The sequence below is a fragment of the Callithrix jacchus genome, chromosome 9 (assembly GCF_049354715.1).
Source record: "Callithrix jacchus isolate 240 chromosome 9, calJac240_pri, whole genome shotgun sequence".
Lineage (NCBI taxonomy): Eukaryota > Metazoa > Chordata > Mammalia > Primates > Cebidae > Callithrix > Callithrix jacchus.
The window spans coordinates 10,947,013-10,970,800 of record NC_133510.1 but is presented as its reverse complement, the minus strand read 5'-3'; the positions used below and the strand labels follow the sequence as shown (position 1 = coordinate 10,970,800).

At 44.9% G+C, this 23,788-nt stretch overlaps 1 protein-coding gene across 2 annotated transcripts; it reads right to left on the bottom strand.

The window, feature by feature from the left end:
• Positions 1–1,295: 1,295 nt before the first annotated feature.
• On the bottom strand, positions 1,296–23,639 carry MANSC1 (MANSC domain containing 1). 2 transcript variants are annotated; one of them, XM_002752134.7, is made up of 4 exons: positions 23,250–23,639; positions 15,410–15,732; positions 9,592–9,732; positions 1,296–2,659 (listed from the first exon to the last, which is right to left on the bottom strand). In XM_002752134.7, the coding sequence occupies exons 2-4, from the start codon at positions 15,630–15,632 to the stop codon at positions 1,725–1,727; spliced, it is 1,299 nt and encodes a 432-aa protein (XP_002752180.3). In that variant the 5' UTR covers positions 15,633–15,732; positions 23,250–23,639; the 3' UTR covers positions 1,296–1,724. The 2 variants fall into 2 exon arrangements, with proteins under 2 accessions (XP_002752180.3, XP_009001558.3); XM_009003310.5 differs by having other exon boundaries at positions 23,515–23,639.
• Positions 23,640–23,788: the final 149 nt, after the last annotated feature.

Here is a 23,788-nt window from a genome sequence, read left to right as displayed (position 1 = left end):
TTACTAATCTGATTCTGGCCTACATGGGGATATTCAATAAATACTTGTTAAATTAAATTGACTCAAGGTTTTATTTATTCAACCTGCTTAAAGCTTATGTAAACCCCTTGGAGATTTGTGTCAAGCTGTTAAGTTGGAAAATATAAGAAAAGTATTTTCAATAGACCAGCTTTCCTCTTAATGTACTTTACGAGCTTAGTGTAAACCAGGGGAAAGGGGGAGGGGTACCAGGAGAGCAGAGGGGACGGAGGTGAAGAGGAAGGAGAAGAAAAAAACGCTTTTCCTCTCATTTCCTGCGTTTCTCTTAATTGCTGTGCTTATTAACCAGCTACTGCCCTCTAGTGCTCACTGTGTTAAGTTCACATTTGAATTTTATTTTTATCTTTAAAAGCTCTGGTGACAGGCAGGGCGTGATGTCTCATGCCTGTAATCCCAGCACTCTGGGAGTCCAAGGTGAGCGATCACAAGGTCAGGAGATCCAGACCATCCTGGCCAACGTGGTGAAACCCTGTCTCTACAAAAAAACAATACAAAAAAATAGCTGGGCATGGTGGCAGGTGCTACTCGGTAGGCCGAGGCAGGCAAATTGCTTGAACGAGGGAGTCAGAGGTTGCAGTGAGCCAAGATCGCACCACTGCAGTCCAGCCAGGCAACAGAACAAGAATCTGTCAAAAAAAAACGAGAACGAACAAAAACCTCTGGTGACACTTGTAAGGGACAAAATGTCCTGTTTTGCAGATAAGCAAATTGAAGTCCAGATAAAACAGGTGTCAGACTGACCCAGAGACTTCCAGACGCTTTGTCACCTCATCTATAACTAATCTGGAAGACTTTATTAAAAGTCTTTCTCAGAAATTTTAATTGCTAACCAGTAAAAATTGTAGCATAATCTTAGTGCTATTTATTATTTCCAGTGTTGTTCTAAATTAAGATCAGGCTGACTGCTGGTCAGTTTAGGTAAGGGTATAAAATAATATTGGTATATGTTTAACTTAGCACAAGTTTAGAAAATGTCTATAATACTTTTTAAAAAACGTTAACTAGAACAGACCCGAAGTGGATTTGGCCATTTATCAGAACTGACTTGTCATTGTCTCCACGTAGGCTTACATTCTGCTAGAATTCTCCCAAATGAAGCTCTTTGCTCACAAATGGGAAAAAGGGGCTTTGTCATTTTAACTTGGAACATATTTTCATCACATAATCATTTTGCTAGTGGAAATAAATGGAAAGTTATCCAGCTGAACACGCTACTTACAAGAACATTACTGGGTAACAAAAGATTTGTTCAAATATTTCATTGGAAGGAACTCCATCTGGAATAAGTTTTATTGGAATTCATATAAAAAGAAAAGCAAATCCATTAGAAATTGATATAAACAGTTGATTTTATCTGGAACCAAGAATATTAATGAATTGGAACCTAGATGTCCTAAGCTGCTTCTTTGCATAAAAGCCAGTCGAATTTTGACATTTCTATGGCAATTATACTTTATTAGTTTAGGTAGCGCTTTGTTTTCAGCTGGTATTTTAGAGACAGATTACCCAAATTACCTAATTTGGTTCCCACTTCACTCCTCCTCAAAAACCAAACAGAAAGAAAGCAGCAGGGGGCATTTTCCTGTCTTCGAAATACAACCTCCTGCTAAGACCAGCAAGTCAGCAGGAACTGACTGCACTTGGGCTTCTAGTTACTAAATGAATTGAGACACTCAGTTCCATCCTTAGATGTCCACATAGATCCCATTGATCAAATAATCAAGTCTTGAGTAACGTTTCCTGCGGAGCGATTCCGAGAGGATTCTACCCAAGAGGACGAGGCCTATCACCAGGAACAGGACACCAAAGAGCAGGGACCCAATGAGAAGCCATTTTTCAAATGGAATGCCATACTGATTTTCAGGAACGCTGCCCTGGGAGGAACTGCCTGCGCTGGCGTCCCGACCTTCCCAGGAAGCAGTTTCATTCGTAGTGGAAGACTCCGCATTTGACGTAGAAAATGCGGTAGGATTATACACATTCCCCATGTTCAAAGTCAGGTTGGAGGTTTCTGTAAATGGTATCGTTCCTAGGCTGCCTTTCGAGTCTGTAGGTACCTGAAAGGTAGTAGTCAGGACTGCTGTTGTAGCCATCGCCTGGAGTGTAGCCACAGCCCGTGTAAAAACTGTAGAAATGAGGGTCGTGGGAGGCTGAGAAGTGACAGTGGTTACAGGTGGAGCTGTGGTGGCCAGCTGTGGCTGGGAAGTCCCAGAAGGTGCCGCTGAAGCATTGGTGGGTAGAAGGACGGCGGGCTTTGGAGTGGCCGAGGTGGTAGGTGGAGAAGTAACTGCCACTGTAGTTGGGAATGCACTCACATTTCCAGGCAGCAGATGAGCTTTTTCTTCCCTGGAGGAAAACTGTGAACTCTGAGAATGGCCTTTTTCTTTAGAAACAAGGAGCTGGGCACTTGCTTCGTCAATCTTAAATAATTTCTCCAAGTGATCTGAGGATCCAGACTTCTGAGACAGTGTGTCTTTCCATGAGATATTGGTGGGCTTCGAATAACCTGTGTGATGATGGGCTGGGGGAGTGACCGCTTGTGAAGACTGGCCATGTAAGAGAGAATCTTCCTGTGCTGACTCTCGGCTTGGCATATCAGTTCTGGTCAAAGATTGAAAATCTGAAAATGTTTGGGTAACAAAAGGAAAACTTATATAACTCCATGCTAAGGTAGGTTAAAAAAATACAAACATCGGCTTGCTCAAAAGATCACCAAACTGGCTGGGAATGTTGGCTCACACCTATAATCCCAGCACTTTGAGAGGCTAAGGCAGGAGGATCATTTGAGGCCAGGAGTTTGAGATTAGCCTGGACAATATAGGGAGATCCTGTGTCTTAAAAAAAAAAAAAATCTCCAAACTGTTGATACTTGACATTTCATTGAAATGTGCGCAAAATGGAAAAACACAAATTGCTAAATGAGAATCTGATAACACCGCCTCTCTACCAGATGCTGTGGTTTATTTCTAGTATGATAGGACAGAAGAGAAGAGAAATGTGTGGAGGAGGACCAGGCGAACTAAGGAAAGGGTGGGAGTCGCACAGCAGAGAAGCTGGAGGGGCTCGGCAGGGCAGCAAGAGGCTTAGGAAGATGGAGAGGGTTCTCCATCTTCCTAAGGGGCCAAGGCCAGGGAAGAAAGTGGGCCGGAGGGTGACCTGAGCAGGAGAGGACGGCGGGGAGAATGTGGGGGAAGGTGTGGGCTTCTGCTAACTAAGACAGAGACGACGATTCGGGACCAGGTAATCATAAAGAGATGTTTCAGTGGGAGCATGGGGCAGGCAAGAAACGTATGTGGAAGCCGTGGGAAATGAGACGATAGAGCAGGAGAGGAGGAAGAATCCCTGTGATGTGCCTCTGACAGGGAGGAGGAGGAGGAACCAGGCAGGGTCTGGTCTCGCCTCTGAGCACTGAGGCCACAGCAGCAGCAGCAGGTTGAGGACTCCTTCGAATAACAACAACAAAATGGACATATCGTCCCAGCACTGTGCTCAGAGGACAGAGGCTATCTGGGAGATTTCACTAGGACTCTCAAAAATTAGAATTTTGGAGCCAATATCTTAGGTCATGAGGATGATGGGAACAATATTTGAAATCATGATGACGACGCTGTAGACATATAGAGCAGAAAACCATACAGTCGCGACGCCTGCTGAGGAGAAACCAGCCCCACATCCTGCTCCTGCTCCAGGAAGCTTAGAATTTTTCTCCTGATCACACACCCCATTTATCACAGCTCAAACTGGATAGGCCCGTCCAAGCACTCAAGTGCAAAGAATGACCATGTGAGTTGCTGTGTATTACTCCGCTGCTAGGCTAACCATCTCACGAAGATTAGAACTGCAGAAAACACAAGGAAAGAAGCAGAGGAATATCCCGGCATTTCTCAGTCCACTCACTCCTGCTCTTTTCCTTTCTCTTCCTCAACTCACCTCCATGCCAGATTTGAAACTGGTCCTCAGTCTCCTCTTTCCTACAAACAGATCCAGAGGCAGCTTTGGATTAGTGCCCTCTTGTGACTATTCTCTAAGGCCTTACCCCTCTAAGAGGTCCTTTGCACTGTCACTTATTCATTCATCTAGGACAGGGCTCAGCAAACTATGGCCTGATGGACAAATCTGGCCTACCATCTGTCTTTGTATGACTTGCAAGCTAAGAATGGTTTTTACTGTTTTTTTTTTTTTTTAGGTTGGAGTCTCACTGTCGCCCAGGATGGAGTGCAGTGGGGTGATCTCAGCTCACTGCAACCTCCGCCTCCCGGATTCAAGTGATTCTCCTGCCACAGTCTCCTGAGTAGCTGGGATTACAGGCGTGTGCCACCACACCTGGCTGATTTTTGAATTTTTAGTAGAGATGGGTTTCACCATGTTGGCCAGGCTGGCCTCAAACTCCTGACCTCAGGTGACCCACCCGCTTCAGCCTCCCAAAGTGCTAGGATTTCAGGGGTGAGCCACCACACCCAGCCAGTTTGTACATTTTTTAATGGCTGAAAAATAATCAAAAGAATATTGTATGACACAGGAAACGTATATGAAATTCAAATTTCTGTATTCCTAAACCTAAAATACTGATGTGAAAAGCCTAAAATGCTATTTGGCCCTTGGCAAAAAAGAGTTGGTGGACATTTGCTCTAGGATATAGTATTATACTCTAAAATAGATTTGGGTCAAATGAAATATATTTAAATATATATATATATATATTTTGAGAAAGGGTCTTGCTCTGTCACCCAGGCTGGAATGCAGTAGCACAAACACACCTCACTGCAGCCTCGACTTTCCAGATTCAAGCGACCCTTCTACCTCAGCCTCTTGAGGAGCTGGGACCACAGTGCCATACCACCACACCCAGCTAATTTTGGTATTTTTTGTAGAGACAGAGTTTTGCCACGTTTCCCAGGCTGGTCTTGAACTCCTGGAATCACGCAATCTGCCCACCTCGGCCTCCTAAAGTGTCAGGATTACAGGTGTGAGCCATCATGCTTGGCCTATAATTCATTTTAAAGTTAAAAAAGAAAAAAACTATTTATGTAAACACTCTGTGATATGTAGGAAATCAAAACTTCAATATGGCCATTAACAAGAATGACCAAAACAGCTGTTTTCTTTCTCAAGCACACAAACTCATAAATAAAGCAAAGCTAGAGCTGGTCTCACTTCTTGATAAGATTCCTCTGTTGGCAGAGGTCCTAGAACCACACGGGAGTCCTCCACACCTGCTCCGTTTGCCTCACCCACTCATGTTTGCCGTTAGGGCGTGGTACGTCTCCTCAGTCACGCAGAGACGAGCCACAAAGAGGCCTGCAAAGCAGCTCTGCACCCTTAACTCCTCTTTGGAGTTTTCTTTTCAAACAACTTCACTGAGTCGAAAAATGAGAGACTATGACTTGGACCCCAGCTGAGCAAACAGACTCCCAATTTATTCTATGTCTGAATTCTCCCATTCTTCCAGTCCTTGGTAAAAATGGCATGCCATGAAACTGCCAACACCAACAGTAAAAGATTAAATAATACCAAATGGCAATAACCATTCATTCATTATAGAATGAACCAAACCCGCCATTGTCATTCAAACTCCTGGTGTGTACATATTAGTCAGCTGGATATAGGAAATAGAGGCCGGGCAAGGTGGCTCACGCCTGTAATCCCAGCACTTTGAGAGAACGAGGCAGGATGATTGACTGAGGCCAACCTGGGCAACATACTGAGACCCCCCATTGCTACAAAAAAATTTTAAAAATTAGCCCGGCATGGTGGTGCCTATCTATAGTCCCAACTACTCAGGAGGCTGAATGAAGAAGACTGCTTGAGCCCAGGATGAGGCTGCAGTGAGCCACTATTGCACCACTGCTCTGCAGCCCGGGCAAGAGAGTGAGACACTGTCTAAAAAAAAAAAAAAAAAAAGAAAGAAAAGAAAAGAAAAAGAAATAGAGTTCTTCCAGAAACACACACCACCAAACAGATATTCATATTTAATTTCATTCCAGGCAGGAGGCAGATAATTCACTTTTAATGGGGTAACCTGAATTCATCAACATGGACAGATTCCTAAACAGAATCACAAATACAACTTGCACATATCCTGGAGATATAAACAGTCCTTTGCATACTATGTCCAGGATTGGTGCCACGTTGCCATTAGATGTCCATCAACGTGCTCAGGGGCTGGCACTGCCCCCTGGTGGCTGCCATAAGAACCATTTAATTCTATTTCACTTTATTACCATCACGCTCGCCCCAAGATTTACGTACATGCCAAATTCCCCTTTTCCCCATTTCCATTGGCAAAGATCTTCACCCCACACATTCTCTTTTATAGGTGCATTATAAAAGCAACAACACTACAGAAGTGTTAGAAAACAAATTCTGCTATAATTTCTATTATCATATTTCAACAGCAGTTATTCACACAAACACTGTGTTCGTCATGCTCCTGTTTCAGGGGCTGTTTGACACATCAAGTTTCCCTGGCACATGAGCAAAACTCAGACACAGCCTCCGCCAGAGGGCAAAGCCATGTCAACACCCAGGCACAATGCACAGTAACATTCCCCAAAGCACCTAGTACTTAATGCAGTCAAGAGAGAGCCCTAGATTCCATCCCGCAACCCTGAAACTACTCCTCAAGTTTCCCCTAATGCAGCAAATGGCATCACCATTCACCTAGATGCTCAAAGCAAACACTAGGACTTGGCCTTGATGGTTCTTTTTCTGGTCCCCCAGACCCACACCACCAGCAGATCCTGCCAACTCTACTTTGGAACAGTAGGATCTGTTCCTCTCTCCATCTTGCCCATGACTCCTTGTGTCTCATCCATGGCTCCTAACCATCTTTCAATTTTCACTTTGCTGCTGTGTCACTGTTCATTTCCAAGAGGGCAGCTACTGTGAGCTTTGAGAAATCACCTTTAAAACACCACATAACAGGTCTGCTTTAAAATTCCTTCCAGGCATGGCAACTCACGCCTGTAATCCCAGCATTTGGGAGGCTGAGGTGGGCGGATCACTTGAGGTCAGGAGTTCGAGACCAGCCTGGCCAACATGACAAAACTATTTGTACTGAAAATACAAAAATTAGCCAGGCATGGTGATGCTCGCCTGTACTCCCAGTTACTCAGGAAGCTGAGGCAGGAGAATCACTTGAACAAGGAGGCGGAGGTAGCATTGAACTGAGATTGCACCACTGCACTCCAGCCTGGGTGACAAAGACTCCAACTAAAAAAAAAAAAGTAAAAATAAAACTCTCAACAGCTTCCCACCACACACGTAAGATAAAAACTCCCAGCTGGGCGTGGAGGCTCACACCTGCAATCCCAGCACAGTGGGAGGCTGAGGTGGGTGGATTACCTGAGGTCAGGAGTTTGAGACAAGCCTGGCCAACATGGTGAAACCCCGTCTCTACTAAAAATACAAAAATTGGCCGGGCGCGGTGGCTCAAGCCTGTAATCCCAGCACTTTGGGAGGCCGAGGCGGGTGGATCACGAGGTCAAGAGATCGAGACCATCCTGGTCAACTAGGTGAAACCCTGTCTCTACTAAAAATACAAAAATTAGCTGGGCACGGTGGCACGTGCCTGTAATCCCAGGTACTCAGGAGGCTGAGGCAGGAGAATTGCCTGAACCCAGGAGGTGGAGGTTGCGGTGAGCCGAGATCGCGCCATTGCACTCCAGCCTGGGTAACAAGCGTGAAACTCCGTCTCAAAAAAAAAAAAAAATACAAAAATTAGCCAGGCATGGTGGCATGCACCAATAGTCCCAGCTAGGTAGAGGTTGCAGTGAGCTGAGATCGTGCCACTACACTCCAGCCTGGGCAACAGAGTGAGACTCTGTCTCGAAAAACAAAACAAAACAGAAAACTCTCTCCTGTGACTTACAGGGTGTTACATGATCTGGCCCTCCCTGCCGTTTTTTATCGCTCTCTGTATATTTCACAGTGAGTCAACCAGCTGGGATTGAAGTGTTGGTTTTTCAAACACTCCATATATCATTCTGCCTGAAGACCTGGGACCTGGAAGGTATTCCCCGATCTCCTCGCATCTGGCTCGTTGCTGTTCAGATCTCCGTTTAGGGGTTACATCTTCACTTACTGATTGTCTATTTTAGGGTCTTGTCTCAATTCTCTGTATGGCACTTGTGACTATATTTTTCTTGATTATTTATTTATTATTGTTATTGTCTCTCTCCCTTAAAACACAAGTTCCGGTAGGGAGAACCTTGTTTTCCTATTTTTTTTAGAGACAGAGTCTCACTCTGTCATCTAGGCTAGATTGCAGTGACATGAACACAGTTCACTGCAGCGTTGACCTCCTGGGCTCAAGGGATTCTCCCACCTTGCCTCCTAAGTAGCTGAGACTATAAGCTCATGCCACCATGCCCGCCTAATTTTTAAAATTTTTTTAGAGATGAAGTCTCACCATGTTTCCCAGACTGGTCTCCAACTCCTGGGCTCAAGTGATCCTCCAGCCTCCCAGAATGCTGGCATTATAGGCATGAGCTACCATACTCAGCCAGAACCTTGTTTTTCATGTGTAGGGTTGTATCCTTAGGGCATAAAAAGTACTTGGCACATAGAGGATGCTTAATAATGTTTGTTATTTATTGAATAAATGAACAAGTAGAATATTAAAAATCAGGAATATGATGATAACAACTTTCTAAAACTTAAATAAAAGAAAAATTGATACAGGGTGCAGTGGCTCATGGCTATAATCCCAGCACTTTGGGAGGACGAGGTGGACGGATCACCTGAGATCAGAAGTTTGAGACCAGCCTGGCTAACATGGTGAAACCCCATCTCCACTAAAAATACAAACATTAGCCTGGCTAATTTTTTTGTATTTTTAGTAGAGATGGGGTTTCACCATATTGGCCAGCTGGTCTTGAATTCCTGACCTTGTGATCCGCCCACCTTGGCCTCCCAAAGTGTTGGGATTACAGGCGTGAGCCACTGTGCCTGGCCAATAAATATTTCTTGAATGAATTTCCTTTCAGGTCTAGACAACAAAATCTGGTGAGTTTGATTTCAGACGAGATTGGGTGCGTTCAAGGAGGTGTGGTCATAAACAAGTTTGATTTCAGATAATGTGATTATAATGGGAACTTAATAACGAATATACTAGAATTTTTTTTTTTTTTTTTTTTTTTTTGAGACTGAGTTTCGCTCTTGTTACCCAGGCTGGAGTGCAATGGCGCGATCTCGGCTCACCGCAACCTCCGCCTCCTGGGTTCAGGCAATTCTCCTGCCTCAGCCTCCTGAGTAGCCGGGATTACAGGCACGCGCCACCGTGCCCAGCTAATTCTTTGTATTTTTAGTAGAGACGGGGTTTCACCATTGACCAGGATGGTCTTGATCTCTTGACCTCATGATCCGCCCGCCTCGGCCTCCCAAAGTGCTGGGATTACAGGCTTGAGCCACCGCGCCCGGCCTTAGAATTTTCCATATTAAGATGTGACCCCTTTTGGTAGTTTCATTTAGACTCTCGTAGAAAATCTTGCACATAAACCATATTCTTACATTATTCTAATCACAAAAGAAGAAGTATAATGCTTTTATTACCTCTACTTATCCTGTAAGTCATGAGTCCTTTTGCTGGTTTCAGTGGACAGGCTTCCTCACTGGGACAGGAAAATAGGTAGCAGTTGGGTTGTCTAGCTGCTTTTCGCGTGTCGAAGATCATCAAGTTACATGCTTTGTCCCCTGTAACGAAAGGTCTCATAAGCATGATTTTGAAATGAGATTTTCTGAAGAGCAGGGCAAGCAGGAAAAACTTCACTTCTTCTGGAGTCCAACACAAACACCTTTGTCCATTTCGTTCCCTTGCTTGCTGACTGCTGAATCATTTCCTTTTCCTTAGTTTAGTTGCTTAAGGCAACTTTTAAAAACATTGGGTTTAGCTCTTTTTTTTTTCACAAGATGGCACTGAAGGCGAAGTAGGAAGCTCCTGTCCCTCCTTAAGTCCAAGCCAAAGCAAAGGCTTTAAAGGCCAAGAAGGCCGAGCCGAAAGGCGTCCACAACCACACACACACACACACACACACACACACATACACACAGACCTGCATGTCGCCTCCAGCAGCCCCAGACGCCCGAAAGGAGTCCACAACCGCACACACAAACACACACACACACACGCACAGACCTGCATGTCGCCTCCAGCAGCCCCAGACGCCCGAAAGGAGTCCACAACCGCGCACACACACACACACACACGCACAGACCTGCATGTCGCCTCCAGCAGCCCCAGACGCCCGAAAGGAGTCCACAACCGCGCGCACACACACACACACACACACACACGCACAGACCTGCATGTCGCCTCCAGCAGCCCCAGACGCCCGAAAGGAGTCCACAACCGCGCGCGCGCACACACACACACATACACGCACAGACCTGCATGTCGCCTCCAGGAGCCCCAGATGCTGTGGCTCCCGAGGCAGCCCAAATGTCCTGGGAAGAGCATCCCCACAAGCTTGACCACTTCTGTGCTATGAAGACAGAAGACAACCACACACTGATTGATGTTCACTGTGGATGTCAGGGCCGAAAAGCACCAAACAGACTGTGAAGAGGCTCTCTCACACTGATGTGAGCAAAGTCACACCCTGAGCAGGCCTGACGGAGAGAAGGAGGCATGTGCTCACAATGCTTTGCATGTTGCCTCCAAAACTGAGATTTTTTTTTTTTTTTGAGATGGAGTTTCCCTCTTGTTACCCAGGCTGGAGTGCAATGGCGCGATCTCGGCTCACCGCAACCTCTGCCTCCTGGGTTCAGGCACTTCTCCTGCCTCAGCCTCCCAAGTAGCTGGGATTACAGGCATGCGCCACCATGCCCAGATAATTTTTTGTATTTTTAGTAGAGACGGAGTTTCACCATGTCGACCAGGATGGTCTTGATCTCTTGACCTCATGATCCACCCGCCTCGGCCTCCCAAAGTGCTGGGAATACAGGCGTGAGCCACCAAGCCTGGCCACTTCCTCACTTTTCACTCTTAACTATAATTTCTGGTGTCTTTTCTTTTTTGAGTCAGGGTCTTGCTCTGTCATGCAAACTGCAGTGCAGTGGTATAATCACAGCTCACTTCAGCCTTGATCTCCTGGGCTCAAACAGTTCTCCCACCACCTCAGCCTCCCCAGTAGCTGGAACTACAGGTGTGCACTGCCACCCTCCCCAGTAGCTGGAACTACAGGTGTGCACTGCCACATTCAGTGAATTTTTTGTTTTTTGTAGGGGCAGGGTCTCACTATGTTGCCTAGGCCGATCTTGAACTCCTGGGGTCAAGCAATCCACCCCCCTCAGCCTCCCAAAGTACTGGGATTACAGGCATGAGCTACCGCACCCAGCTGCTGGCTTCTGTTTCTGTTCCTGTTGTGTCCAACAGAAATTAAACTCTCTACTCATCGTGGCCTAGATTTGATTTTGTCCTCAATTCGGTACAGTCTCACATCTTTGGGAGGTCAGCATATCCCTATTCGGGTTGAAGGTTAAGAGGCACATAGGCTAATCATTAAAAACACTCGCTCTGTTGACCATTGCCGCCACTGCTGCTAGTCAGGCAATGGTGAGAGATCAACTCCAGCTCCCCAGAAGGGAAAGAAGCTTTAGTTAGCCTCGGCAGGGGGTGTATCATGTCATATCCCCATTACTCAGGTTATAAGAGGGGTACTCCTGCTTTTTCTTTCTCAACAATGTGATACCAGAAACATCATTCTTTTTGGCACTTAGGTAAAGGAGAGGGTCCATGAAGCTCAAAATTATATGTAAGAGATTGTGCTCATCACATTACATGCATTTTTCTTTTCCTTCCTTCACGTTACATGCATTTTTCTTTTCCTTCCTTTCTTTTTCTTTCTCTCCCTCTTTCTTTCGGATGGAGTCTTGCTCTGTCCATAATCCTCAAAATTGTGTGTAAGATATTATGCCCATTATGTTATGTGTATTTCTCTCTCTCTCTCTCTCTCTCTCCCTCTTTCTTTCTGATGGAGTCTTGCTCTGTCCATAATCCTTCCCTCTCTCTCTTTCTTTCTTGATGGAGTCTCGCTCTGTCACCCAGGCTGGAGTGCAGTGGCACAGTCTCGGCTCACTTCAACCTCCGTCTCCCAGGTTCAAGCAATTCTATGCCTCAGCCTCCAGAGTAGCTGGGATTACAGGCACCTGCCACCACACCCAGCTAATTCTTGTGTGTGTGTGTGTGTGTGTGTGTATATATATATATATATATATATATATATATATTTTTTTTTTTTTTTTTTTTTTTTTCAGTAGAGACGGGGTTTCACCATCTTGGCCAGGCTGGTCTCCTGACCTCGTGATCCACCCACCTCAGCCTCCCAAAGTGCTGGGATTATAGGTGTGAGCCACTGTGCCCGGCCTATGTACATTTTTCTAGAGTATCATCAAGCTATCAAAGTGCCTTTGAACCCTTAGTGGTTAAACCATTGCTCAATAAGTGAGGAAAATGTTTGAGATCCATTAACTGAGGTCCCAAGTACCTTTGCTTGTAGTAAAGCAGTAATAGAACTTCGGCTTATAGAATAAAACGGCAAACCCCCATTTCTTTTTTTTCTTTTTGAGATGGAGTTTTGCTGTTGTTACCCAGACTGGAGTGCAATGGCACGATCTCGGCTCACCGCAACCTCCGCCTTCTGGGTTCAAGCAATTCTCCTGCCTCAGCCTCTCTAGTTGCTGGGACCTCAGGCGCGCACCACCATGCCCAGCTAATTTTTGTATTTTTAGTAGAGACGGGGTTTCACCTCGTTGACCAGGATGGTCTTGATCTCTTGACCTCGTGATCCACCCACCTCGGCCTCCCAAACGGCTGGGATTATAGGCGTGAGCCACCGCACCCGGCAAGCAAACCCTCATTTCTTAGAATTGAGGAGAAATGCAGGGCTTTGCTGGTGCCTATAAACACCCACACTTGCAGTGTTCAGTCCTGCTCGCAGGTGATGTTTCTTTTTCACATAAATGTTGATGTCAGCATTTAAAGAAAAACTAGAAATTTAAGTTAAACCTCCGTCATTTCCATAAATTACCTGCATAAAGTGTTCCAAAGCACCCTGCTCAACGAGACCATTGAAGAGACTTTTCCTCCTGACACCAAGTACATGGTGTCTTCTCCACACCAGTGTTCCGCCAATAACCGCATATCCTACTATTCAGTTCAACTTGGACACCAGCTATCCAGAGTCAGCATCAGACCCCGTGGATTGTGGCCTCAGTATCACAAGACTGCCCTCACTTCAGAAGCCAGTAGCCAGTATCAGGTCTCCAGGTTACCCACATTTCTGTCTGACTTGGCTGGTACTAACTCAGGGGTTCCCATGATCCCACCCCTCCGACTTGATAATTTGCTAGAACAACTAATATAACTAAGGAAAATGCTATATTTACTATTACAGTTTATAATAAAGGGTACAAATGCACAGCCAAAAGAGGCTCCTCGAGTCCCAAGCACAGGAGACTCTGCCCCTGGGGAACTGGGGTGCATCATCCTCTTGACACTGGGATGTGTTCACCAACTTGGATGCTCCCCCATCATCTAGGGGTTTTTATGATGGCTTCATTACACAAGCATGATTGATTAAGTCATGGGTACTGTGACTGAACTCAATCTCCAGCCCCTCCCCTGAGGTGAAACCTCACTAGCACAAACTCAAGTAGAGTTGAAAGTGGCCAGTTATGAATAACCAAGGACATGCTCCTATCACTTGGGAAATTCCAAGGTTTTTAGGAGCTCTGTGCCAGGAACTGGAGACAAAGACCAAATATGTATCTTTTGAGACAAGGTCTTGCTGTGTCACCCAGGCTGGAGTGCAGTTTTGCAATCAAAGCTCACTGCAGGTCGTGTGTGGTGGCTCTCGTATGTAATCCCAGCACTTTGGGAGGGTAAGGCGGGAGGATCATTTGAGGTCAGGAGTTAAAGACCGGCCTGACCGACATAGTGAAACCATGTCTTTACTAAAAATACCTAAAATTAGCCAGGCATGGTGGTGAATCCTGTAATCTCAGCTACTCAGGAGGCTAAGGCAGGAGAATTCCTTGAACCTGGGAGGCAGAGGTTGCAGTAAGCTGAGATTGTGCCACTGCACTCCAAACTGGGCGACAGAGCAAGACGTGATTTCAAACAAACAAACAAAAAGCTCACAGCAGCCTCAACCCCCTGGGCTCAAGCGATCCTCCTATCTCAGCCTCCCAGTAGCTGGGACTACAGGCATGTGCCACTACGCCCAGTTAATATTTTACTTTTTAGAGAGAACAGTGTCTTGCCATGTTGCCCAGGCTGGTCTCAAACTCCTAGGGTCAAGCAATCCTCCTGCCTTGGCCTCTCAAAGTTCTGGGATTATAGGAATGAGCCACCATGCCTGGCCATTCACTAGCTTTTCCAGGCTCCTTGATGGCAAGGCCTCGTCCATCTTATTCACTGTTTTCTCTCTAGCAACTAGTGAAGTGTTAGGTACTCAATAAATTTTTTTTTTCATTTAGATAATTCAAACAGGGTCATAAGTAAAATTGAAAAAAGACCACTGTTTTACTAAGATAGATAGTATACTTCTCTTTTCAGTTCCAAGATTTAAATCCTAAAATAAAATATACAAAGGCCTGGTTCAAACCTATGGGTCTCAGTTTCCTCCTGTGTCATGAAAATGGGTCATTCTAGGCCAGGCACCATGGCTCATGCCTGTAATCCCAGCACTTTGGGAGGCCGAGGCAGGTGGATCACCTGAGGTCAGGAGTTCAAGACCAGCCTGGCCAACATGGTGAAACCCTGTCTCTCTACAAAAAAATTTATGAAAAAACAATAATAATAAAAAAGAAAATGGGTCAGTCTAAATGACTCCTTCTCCCATTAGACTTCTAGAAGCTGCAGTTACCTAATAGACAGTGGTTTTTTTGACTTATCCTATGCCACCAGCTCCAAGGAAGGAGAAGAAGTGGGGCTTTTATGCTTCCAACTTAAAGATCAAATGCTGATTTTCCCATGAGATAAGAATTTTATTTTTTTGTCTCAACTTCTTTTCTCTGTTGGCATTTTCTTTGTAGTATCACACCGTATTCCAAAACTCCGTGACGACAGCAGCTAAGCATTTCAATAGGATTTTTGTTTTCCATATTCTAGATACCAGTTGGGATATAACACCAATGATTCTCAACCTCTTCTTTACCCAGTCACCTGAGGGCTATAGACATATATTCAACAATGACTTTAACTCAGCTTAGGGGAGGGGAGGGCACACTTGCAGAAAATTCTCCAGTGATTATGTCATTTCCATTTATACCCTATCGAGAGTCAATGGTATAAGCAATTCAGCCACATCCCCCAGCTACTGAAGTCACAAAACACATGGAACAAAGGATTCAGGAAACTGCTATTTACCTGATATGTTTTCTGTTGAACAGCAAGAATGAATGCAGTCTTCTTGAGTTAAAGTATATATGGGCTCATTGCCTCTGATTCCCTTAGAAAGAGATGACTGGATGTCAATGACAGCATCTTCGAGACTCTTGTTGAGGCAATTCTGACCGGCAGACAGCCTTAGTGTCAGCAAACAAGTTATCACCAAAGTGGAAGTTAATCTCCCTTCCCCCCTGAAGAACATTTTAAATTTCAGTTTAGTTTTAGTCTTCAAAGATCAAGGATAATCCTCCCTCTGGTCCTAGTTTGCTTTAAGAACTTTGCACACGTGATGAAATTTCTCTCTAGAACAAAAACGGAAAATCATCCATGAGTTTTGTTCCTTTAACAAACAAGGCAAGAAACATTTCATTTCCTTAAAGTCAATGAAAAGGACCCACGTACAATTTAGAGAAGAAAACAAGTATTTTTTGTTTCACTTTTAGTAAATTTAAGACAACCTTTCATTAAACACTTGGCGAAGAACTGATAAGCATAAACAAACATACTACCTAACCAATGCTTAAAAGCGGACAATGCACATGAAAGAACAGGTATAAACAGTAGGCCTGCCTCAGCGTTCTACAATCCTTCCCTCTTCTACCTCAGAGCAGAAGATACAACTTTCTTTCTTTTTCTTTTTTTTTTGAGTCAGAGTCTCACTCTGTTGCCAGGCTGGAGCGCAGTGGCATGATCTCGGCTCACTGCAACCTCTGCCTCTCAGGTTCAAGCGATTCTCCCGCCTTAGCCTCCCGAGTAGTTGGGGCTACAGGAGCGTGCCACCACACCCAGTTAATTTTTCTATTTTTAGTAGAGACAGAGTTTCACCATGTTGCCCAGGATAGTCTCGATCTTTTGACCTCATGATCTGCCCACCTCGGCCTCCCAAAGTGCTGGGATTACAGGCATGAGCCACCGCGCCCATGGACACAATTTTCCAGCCTAGAGAACGCAAATTTCTAGTCATTGATGAAGCAGTAGTAATAGCTTTGAGCATATTTCTTTTCTCGGTAATAAGAATCGGTATTTAAAAATTATCTACTAGGGGCTAGGCATGGTAGCTCATGCCTGTAATCACAGCATTTTGGAAGGCGGAGGTGGATGGATTGCTTAAGCTCAGGTGTTTGAAACCAGCCTGGGCAACATGGTGAAACCTCATCTCTACTAAAAATACAAAAAATTAGCTGGGTGTAGTAGCGCACACCTGTGGTCCCAGCTACTTGGGAGGCTGAGCTGGGAGGATCGCTGGACACCAGGAAGTTGAGGCTACAGTGAGCCATGACTGCACCAACTGCACTCCAGCCTGGGTGACAGAGCAAGACCATGCTTCAAAAAAACACTTTAAAATGAAAAGCTGAGCTCAGGGGCTCACACCTAGAATCCTAGCACTTTGGGAGGCCAAGGTGGGCAGATCACAAGGTCAGGAGTTCGAGACCAGCCCCCCACCACGTGGTGAAACCCCGTCTCTACTAAAATACAAAAATTAGCCAGGCATGGTGATGTACCTGTTATCAATCCCAGCTGCTCGGGAGGCTGAGGCAGGAGAATCGCTTGAACCAGGGAGGTGGAGGTTGCAGTGAGCCTAGATCGCGCCACTGCACTCCAGCCTGGGTGACAGAGCGAGACTCCATCTCAAAAAAAAGAAATAAAATAAAAAATAAAAATAGATAACAATATGCTAGATGGTAGACATTGTGCTGAGCAATTTACTACTCTTTTTCTGATCTTTAATTAATTAAATGTAGTACCCTCTTTTATTTAAATTATTCTCTTTGATCCTTACACCAACTGTGATGGTTAATACTGAGTGTCAACTTGATTGGATTGAAGGATAGAAAGTATTGATCTCGGTGAGTCAGCGGGCTGGGAAAGGCAGCCCCACCCTTAATCTGGGTGGGTACAATCTAATCAGCTGCCAGTAGGGCTAGAATATAAGCAGGAGGGAAAATGTGAAAACAGAGAGTGGCTTAGCCTCTCATTCTGTTTTGTTTTTTTTCTGAGATGGGAGTCTTGCCCTGTCACCCAGGCTGGAGTGCAGTGGCGTGATCTTGGCTCACTGCAACCTCCACCTCCCAGGTTCAAGTGATTCTCCTGCCTCAGCCTCCTGAGTAGCTGGGACTACAGGCGTGTACCACCACACCTGGCTAATTTTTTGTATTTTTAGTAGAGATGGGGTATCACAGTGTTAGCTAGGATGGTCTCCAACTCCTAACCTAGTGATCCCCTGCCTCAGCCTCCCACACTGCTGGGATTAAAGGCATAAGCCACTGCGGTTGGCCCCAGACTATATCTTTCTCCAGAGCTGGATGCTTCCAACCCTCAAACATTAGACTTCAGGTTCTTCAGTTTTGGAACTCCTTGCTTGTCAGCCTACAGATAGCCTATTTGGGACCTTGTGATCATGTGAGTTAATACTTAATAAACTCCCCTTTATTTATGTATATACATATTCCATTAGTTCTGTCCCTCTAGAGGACCCTGACTAATAACAACAACCCTGCAAAAAAGCTATTATTGGCCGGGCACAGTGGCTCATGTCTGTAATCACAGCACTTTGGGAAGCTGAGGTGGGTGGATCACCTGAGGTCAGGAGTTTGAGACCAGCCTGGCCAACATGGCGAAACCCCGTCTCTATTAAAAATACAAAAATCAGCTGGGTGTGATGGTGGGCACCTGTAATCCCAGCTACTCAGGAGGCTGAGGCAGGAGAATCACTTGAACCCAGGAGGCAGAGGTTGCAGTGAGCCAAGATTGTGCCATTGCACTCCAGCCTGGATGACAGAGCAAGACTCCATCTCAGAAAAAAATAATACAAAAGTCACACTATGGATAATGCCAACTCTATTGAGATGCTGGTTCTTTTAGGAAAAATAAATGTTAAACTAGCAATACAAGAAATTATCGTCGCTCATCTACCTCCACATTCCTAGAATGCAAATTGTTCACTGAATGATAGCTTAGACCAGAATTGCCACTTCCTTAACCTTTCTTTGGTCATTAACCCTTTGATAGTCTGAGGAAGCTCAGGATCTCTTCTGAGAGACATATTTAAAAACGCATAAAATGAAATATGTCAGATTCCAAAGAAGCCAGTTATATTGAAATATAATTGACTGGGCTCAGTGGCTCATGCCTATAATCCCAGCACTTTGGGAGGCCAAGCTGGGTGGATCATGAGGTTAAGAGATTGAGCCCAACCTGGGTAACATGGTGAAACCCTCTCTCTACTAAAAATACAAAAATCAGCTGGGCATGGTGGCAGGTGCCCGTAGTCCCAGCTACTCAGGAGACTGAGGCAGGAGAATTGCTCGGGAGGCAGAGGTTACAGTGAGCCAAGATCGTGCCACTGCACTCTAGCCTGGCAACAGAGTGAGACTCCGTCTCAAAAAAGAAAGAAAGAAAGAAATATAATTATATTAAAATGTAATTATCACAATAGTTTTTAAAATGTCCCTACAAAATTCTGGTGAAAGAAATCAAATAGAGAGATATTACATGTTCATGGATAGGAAGACTCTATCTTGTTAAGATATCAGTACTTCCCAACTTGAGCTACAGATTAAATACAGTCCCAATCAAAAGCCTGAAGTTATTTTTTGGATATCAACCGATTTTAAAACTTACATGGAAATGCAGACAAGACCTAGAATAGTCCAGAACACTAACGAACAAAGTTGGAAGACTGATACCGACTTCATCATTTACTGTAAAGCTACAGTAATTTAAAAAGTATGGTATTAGAAAGAGAGTCAACTGATCTTTGACAAAGGAGCAAAAGAAATTCAATGGAGAAAGAATATTTTTTCCTTTTCTTTTACAAGACAGAGTTTCGCTCTTGTTACCCAGGCTGGAGTGCAATGGCGCGATCTCGGCTCACCACAACCTCTGCCTTCTGGGTTCAAGTGATTCCCCTGCCTCAGCCTCCTGAGTAGCTGGGATTACAGGCATATGCCACCATGCCCGGCTAATTTTGTATTTTTAGTAGAGATGAGGTTTCTACATGTTGGTCAGGCTGGTCTTGAACTCCCGACCTCAGGTGATCCACCTGTGTTGGCCTCCCAAAGTGCTGGGATTGCAGGTGTGAGCCACCACACCCAATGAGAATAGTCTTTTCAAAAAATGGTAATGGAACAACTGGATATCCACTTGTAAAAATGAATAAATAAATAAATCTAGCCACATACTTTATACCGTTTGGAAAAATTAGCTCTAAATGGATCACCAATCTAAATATAAAATGTAAAACTATAAAATTTCTAGAAAATAACAGAAGAAAATCCTTGTGACCTTAGATTAGGTGATGAGTTTTTAAATATAATAGCAAAAGCACACTCCATGAAAGAAAAAATCGATGTTGGACTTCATTAAAATTAAAAACTTCTGCTCTGCAAAAGATACTGTTAAGAGAACAAAAAGACAAGCCACGGACTTGGAAGAAATATTTGTGAAACAAAAGCAGTTTTTTGGAGGAAATATTTGTGAAACAAAAGCAGTAGTCCCCAACCTTTCTGGTACCAGGGACCAGTTTCACGGAAGACAATTTTTCCGTGGGTGGAGTTGTGTGGGGTATGGTTCAGGATGATTCAAGTTCATTGTACTTATTGTGTACTTTATTTCTCTTATTACGTTACAATATATAACAAAATAATTATACAACTTACCATAATGTAGAATCAGTGGGAGCCCTGAGCTTGTTTTCCTGAAACTAGACAGTCCCACATGGGGGTGATGGGAGACAGTAACAGATCATCGGGCATTAGATTCTCATAAGCAGTATGCAACCTAGATCCCTCACACGCACAATTCACAATAGGGTTCATGCTCCTATGAGAATCTGATTCCACCACTCATCTGACAGGAGGTGAAGCTCAGGTGACAATGCAAGCAATGGGGAGTGGCCGTAAATGCAGATAAAGCTTTGCTCACTGCCCCACTGCTCAGCTCCTGCTGTGTGGCCCATCTCCTGATAGGTAGTGGTCCTGGCCCAGAGGTTGGGGACCCACGTGATAAACGACTAGTATCCAAAATATACCAAGAACTCTTAAAAGTCAGCAATAAGAAAACGAACTCAGTGGACAAAAGATCTCAACAGACACCTTACCATAGAAAATAAACAGATGATAAATAAGCATATGAAAAGGTATCTAACATCATATGTCATTAGGGGGTTGCAAATTCAAACAAGATACCACTACCCACCTAAGAGAATGGCTAAAATCCAAAAAATGAACAATACCAAATACAAAGACACGGAGCAACAGAACTTCTTTGCTGGGTGCAGTGGCTCACACCTGTAATCCCAGCACTTTGGGAAGCTAAGGTGGGTGGTTCACTTGAGGTCAGGGGTTTGAGACCAGCCTGGCCAACATGGTGAAACCCAGTCTCTCAAAAAAAAAAAAAAAAAAAAATACAAAAATCAGCCAGGCATGGTGGTGGGCGCCTGTAATCCCAGCTACTTGGGAAGCTAAGGCAGGAGAATCGCTTGCTGGTGGGGAATGCAAAATGCCACAGCCACTTTGGGAGAAGTCTGGCAGTCTCTTACCAAGCTAAATGCAGTCCTAACATACAATTCAGCAATTGTTCTCCTATGTATTCATTCAAATGAACTGAAAACTTATGTCCACACAAAAATCTGCACAAGAATATTTATAGCAGCTTTATTCATAATTACCAAAAACTAAAAGCAACCAAGATGCCCTCAATGAATAAACAAAATGAGATACATCCATACATTGGAATATTATTCAGTAATAGAAATAAAGGAACTACAAAGCCACAAAAAGACATGGAGGAATCTTTTTTTTTTGAGACGGAGTTTCGCTCTCGTTACCCAGGCTGGAGTGCAATGGCGTGATCTCGGCTCACCGCAACCTCCGCCTCCCGGGTTCAGGCAATTCTCCTGCCTCAGCCTCCTGAGTAGCTGGGATTACAGGCACGCGCCACCGTGCCCAGCTAATTTTTTGTATTTTTTAGTAGAGACGGGGTTTCACCATGTTGACCAGGATGGTCTCGATCTCTTCACCTCGTGATCCACCTGCCTCGGCCTCCCAAAGTGCTGGGATTACAGGCTTGAGCCACCACGCCCGGCTGGAGGAATCTTAACTGCATATTACTAAGTGAAAGAAGCCAGTCTGAACAGATAAGACTCCAAGTATATGACATTCTAAAGAAAGCAAACTACAATGGCAGTAAAAAGGTCAGTGGTTACCGGGAGAGTAAGAGTGGGAGGATGAATCGGTGGAGTACAAGAAATATTTAGGGCAGTGAAACTATTCTGTATACTACGGTAATGGAGGATACATGTTATTGGACATCTGTCAAAACCCATAGAAATGTGAAACACGGCCGGGCGCGGTGGCTCAAGCCTGTAATCCCAGCACTTTGGGAGGCCGAGGCGGGTGGATCATGAGGTCAAGAAATCGAGACCATCTTGATCAACATGTTGAGACCCCGTCTCTACTAAAAATACAAAAAATTAGCTGGGCACGGTGGTGCGTGCCTGTAATCCCAGCTACTCGGGAGGCTGAGGCAGGAGAATTGCCTGAACCCAGGAGGCAGAGGTTGCGGTGAGCCGAGATCGCGCCATTGCACTCCAGCCTGGGTCACAAGAGCGAAACTCCGTCTCAAAAAAAAAAAAAAAGAAAGAAAGAAATGTGAAACACACAGAGTGAACATTATGTGAACTGTCGACTTTTAGTTCAAAAACAAGGTAAAAGAAAACACAAAAACAAAAACCAGTATATGGGAATAAAACACAAGTCTAACTGTCTGTCAAAATTCTGGATACAGTAAAATAGTAACATTTATTGCTTCTAACATGCTATTTCTATGCTAAGCACTTATTTTTTTCAGCACTTTCCCAAGCATAAGCGCCTTATATATATCATGTCATTTAGTCCTCACAGATCACACTATTACCCTCATTTTCAGTTAAAACTTATAAAAAGTGGTGGGACAGAGTATGTGCTTCTTTATTAACCTATTAAGTAACAAGTGTTCATCTAATAACTTCCATAATTTTGACATGGTATTGAGTAAAGACAACATTTTGAAACGTGCAACGTCATGTGACATAAAAGTATCAGCAATATCTACTGGGGGCAAATCATAGCTACTGCTGATACCACTGTGGCTCTTGCCCACATTCCATTTCAAAAGTCGGTGAAATAATAAATGTTTCCACCCAAGTTCACAGACATCCTGAATTCTATCCATGGAAACCTTATCATGGACTCCCCAGGTTAAGAATTCCGGCCAAGGTACTTAATATGCTGCCACATATTGCAAGCCTCTAGGGAATCAAGAGAAAACCAGGTCAATACCTTATTTTGAATGGATTCTAATGTAGCCTCTTTTCAAGCTTTTGCGAAGAAACCTGAAGTATGCAAGGAGGTGGGGCACGAGCTGATTTAGGTAAGCAGCATCGCCAGAAGTGCTGAAGAGTTTTATATCATTAAAGAGACTCTGAAATACTAGGTTAGTGACGCTTTCTAATCCATTACTATTTAGGCCTTAAGGGCCTGACGTCGAGTTGAATCTTGTTGAAAGACGGGCGGGGGGAAAGGATACAGGCGGTGAGAGAGGATGCCCGAGTTTTAACGCCTGCATACAAGGGTCGCTAAAACTTACTCACACATAACTAGTTCAAATATTGGAAATCATCTCACAGCACACTGTAATTTGCCAAGATGCTTATAACTGTACACACACACTCTCTACAGAGCATTAGACAATTAGCAGGTTCAGTAATGAATACAGAGACGACTCCTACAAGAAAACAGGGAACATTTTCCCTCCCTTTGAGGAAATGCATGTTGCCTACCGAGCTGATCTGCCTCTCCTCCTGATGTCAACGCAGAGCGAGAGCCAATTATGGCAGGTGCCTTGAGCCTGCCTGGAGGTCCCCTTCGGAATAATGCAGAGACTCAAGGATCCTGGTCAGCCCTTATTGGCCCCAGCTGGTCCCTCGGATGCTCCGGTGTGGGTGGAGGAGCCTCGGCCCCTGGAAAGGAGGGGACCTACTCTCTCCGCAGGAGGCGACGTTGCCTGCAGTCCGTCAGGGGTGGGTGGTGGGGAGACCCGTTTACCTGGCGGCGAGAAGACCCCGGGGCCCCTGCTGCCCTCCGGGTGCGAGGACAGCTCTGTGGCGCCCGCGGGAAGGACCGGCGAATCCGCGCGACTGTCTCGGCGAGGACGGCAGGGGACGCTCCGCAGCTCCCGCACCGGCCCGGCGGGTTTTGTGGTTAGCAAGTTCCTGCTTCCGTCGCCGCGACGGAAAGTTTACCGCGGGGGAAGGGCACGTTCCTGCCCTGCAACCCGGAGCTGCTTCCCGGCAACGTTAGTGCGCGCTCCCCGCGGAGG

Bases quoted from the DNA above. Each gene is read 5' to 3' on its own strand.
- MANSC1 (XM_002752134.7), bottom strand. From the start codon at position 15,632: ATGTTCTTCAGGGGGGAAGGGAGATTAACTTCCACTTTGGTGATAACT. The intron at 9,733-15,409 runs GTAAATAGCAGT...CTTTCGTTACAG, and splicing joins TTCAACAGAAAACATATCAG to GGGACAAAGCATGTAACTTG. The intron at 2,660-9,591 runs GTAATAAAAGCA...AAACATTTTCAG, and splicing joins GACTTACAGGATAAGTAGAG to ATTTTCAATCTTTGACCAGA.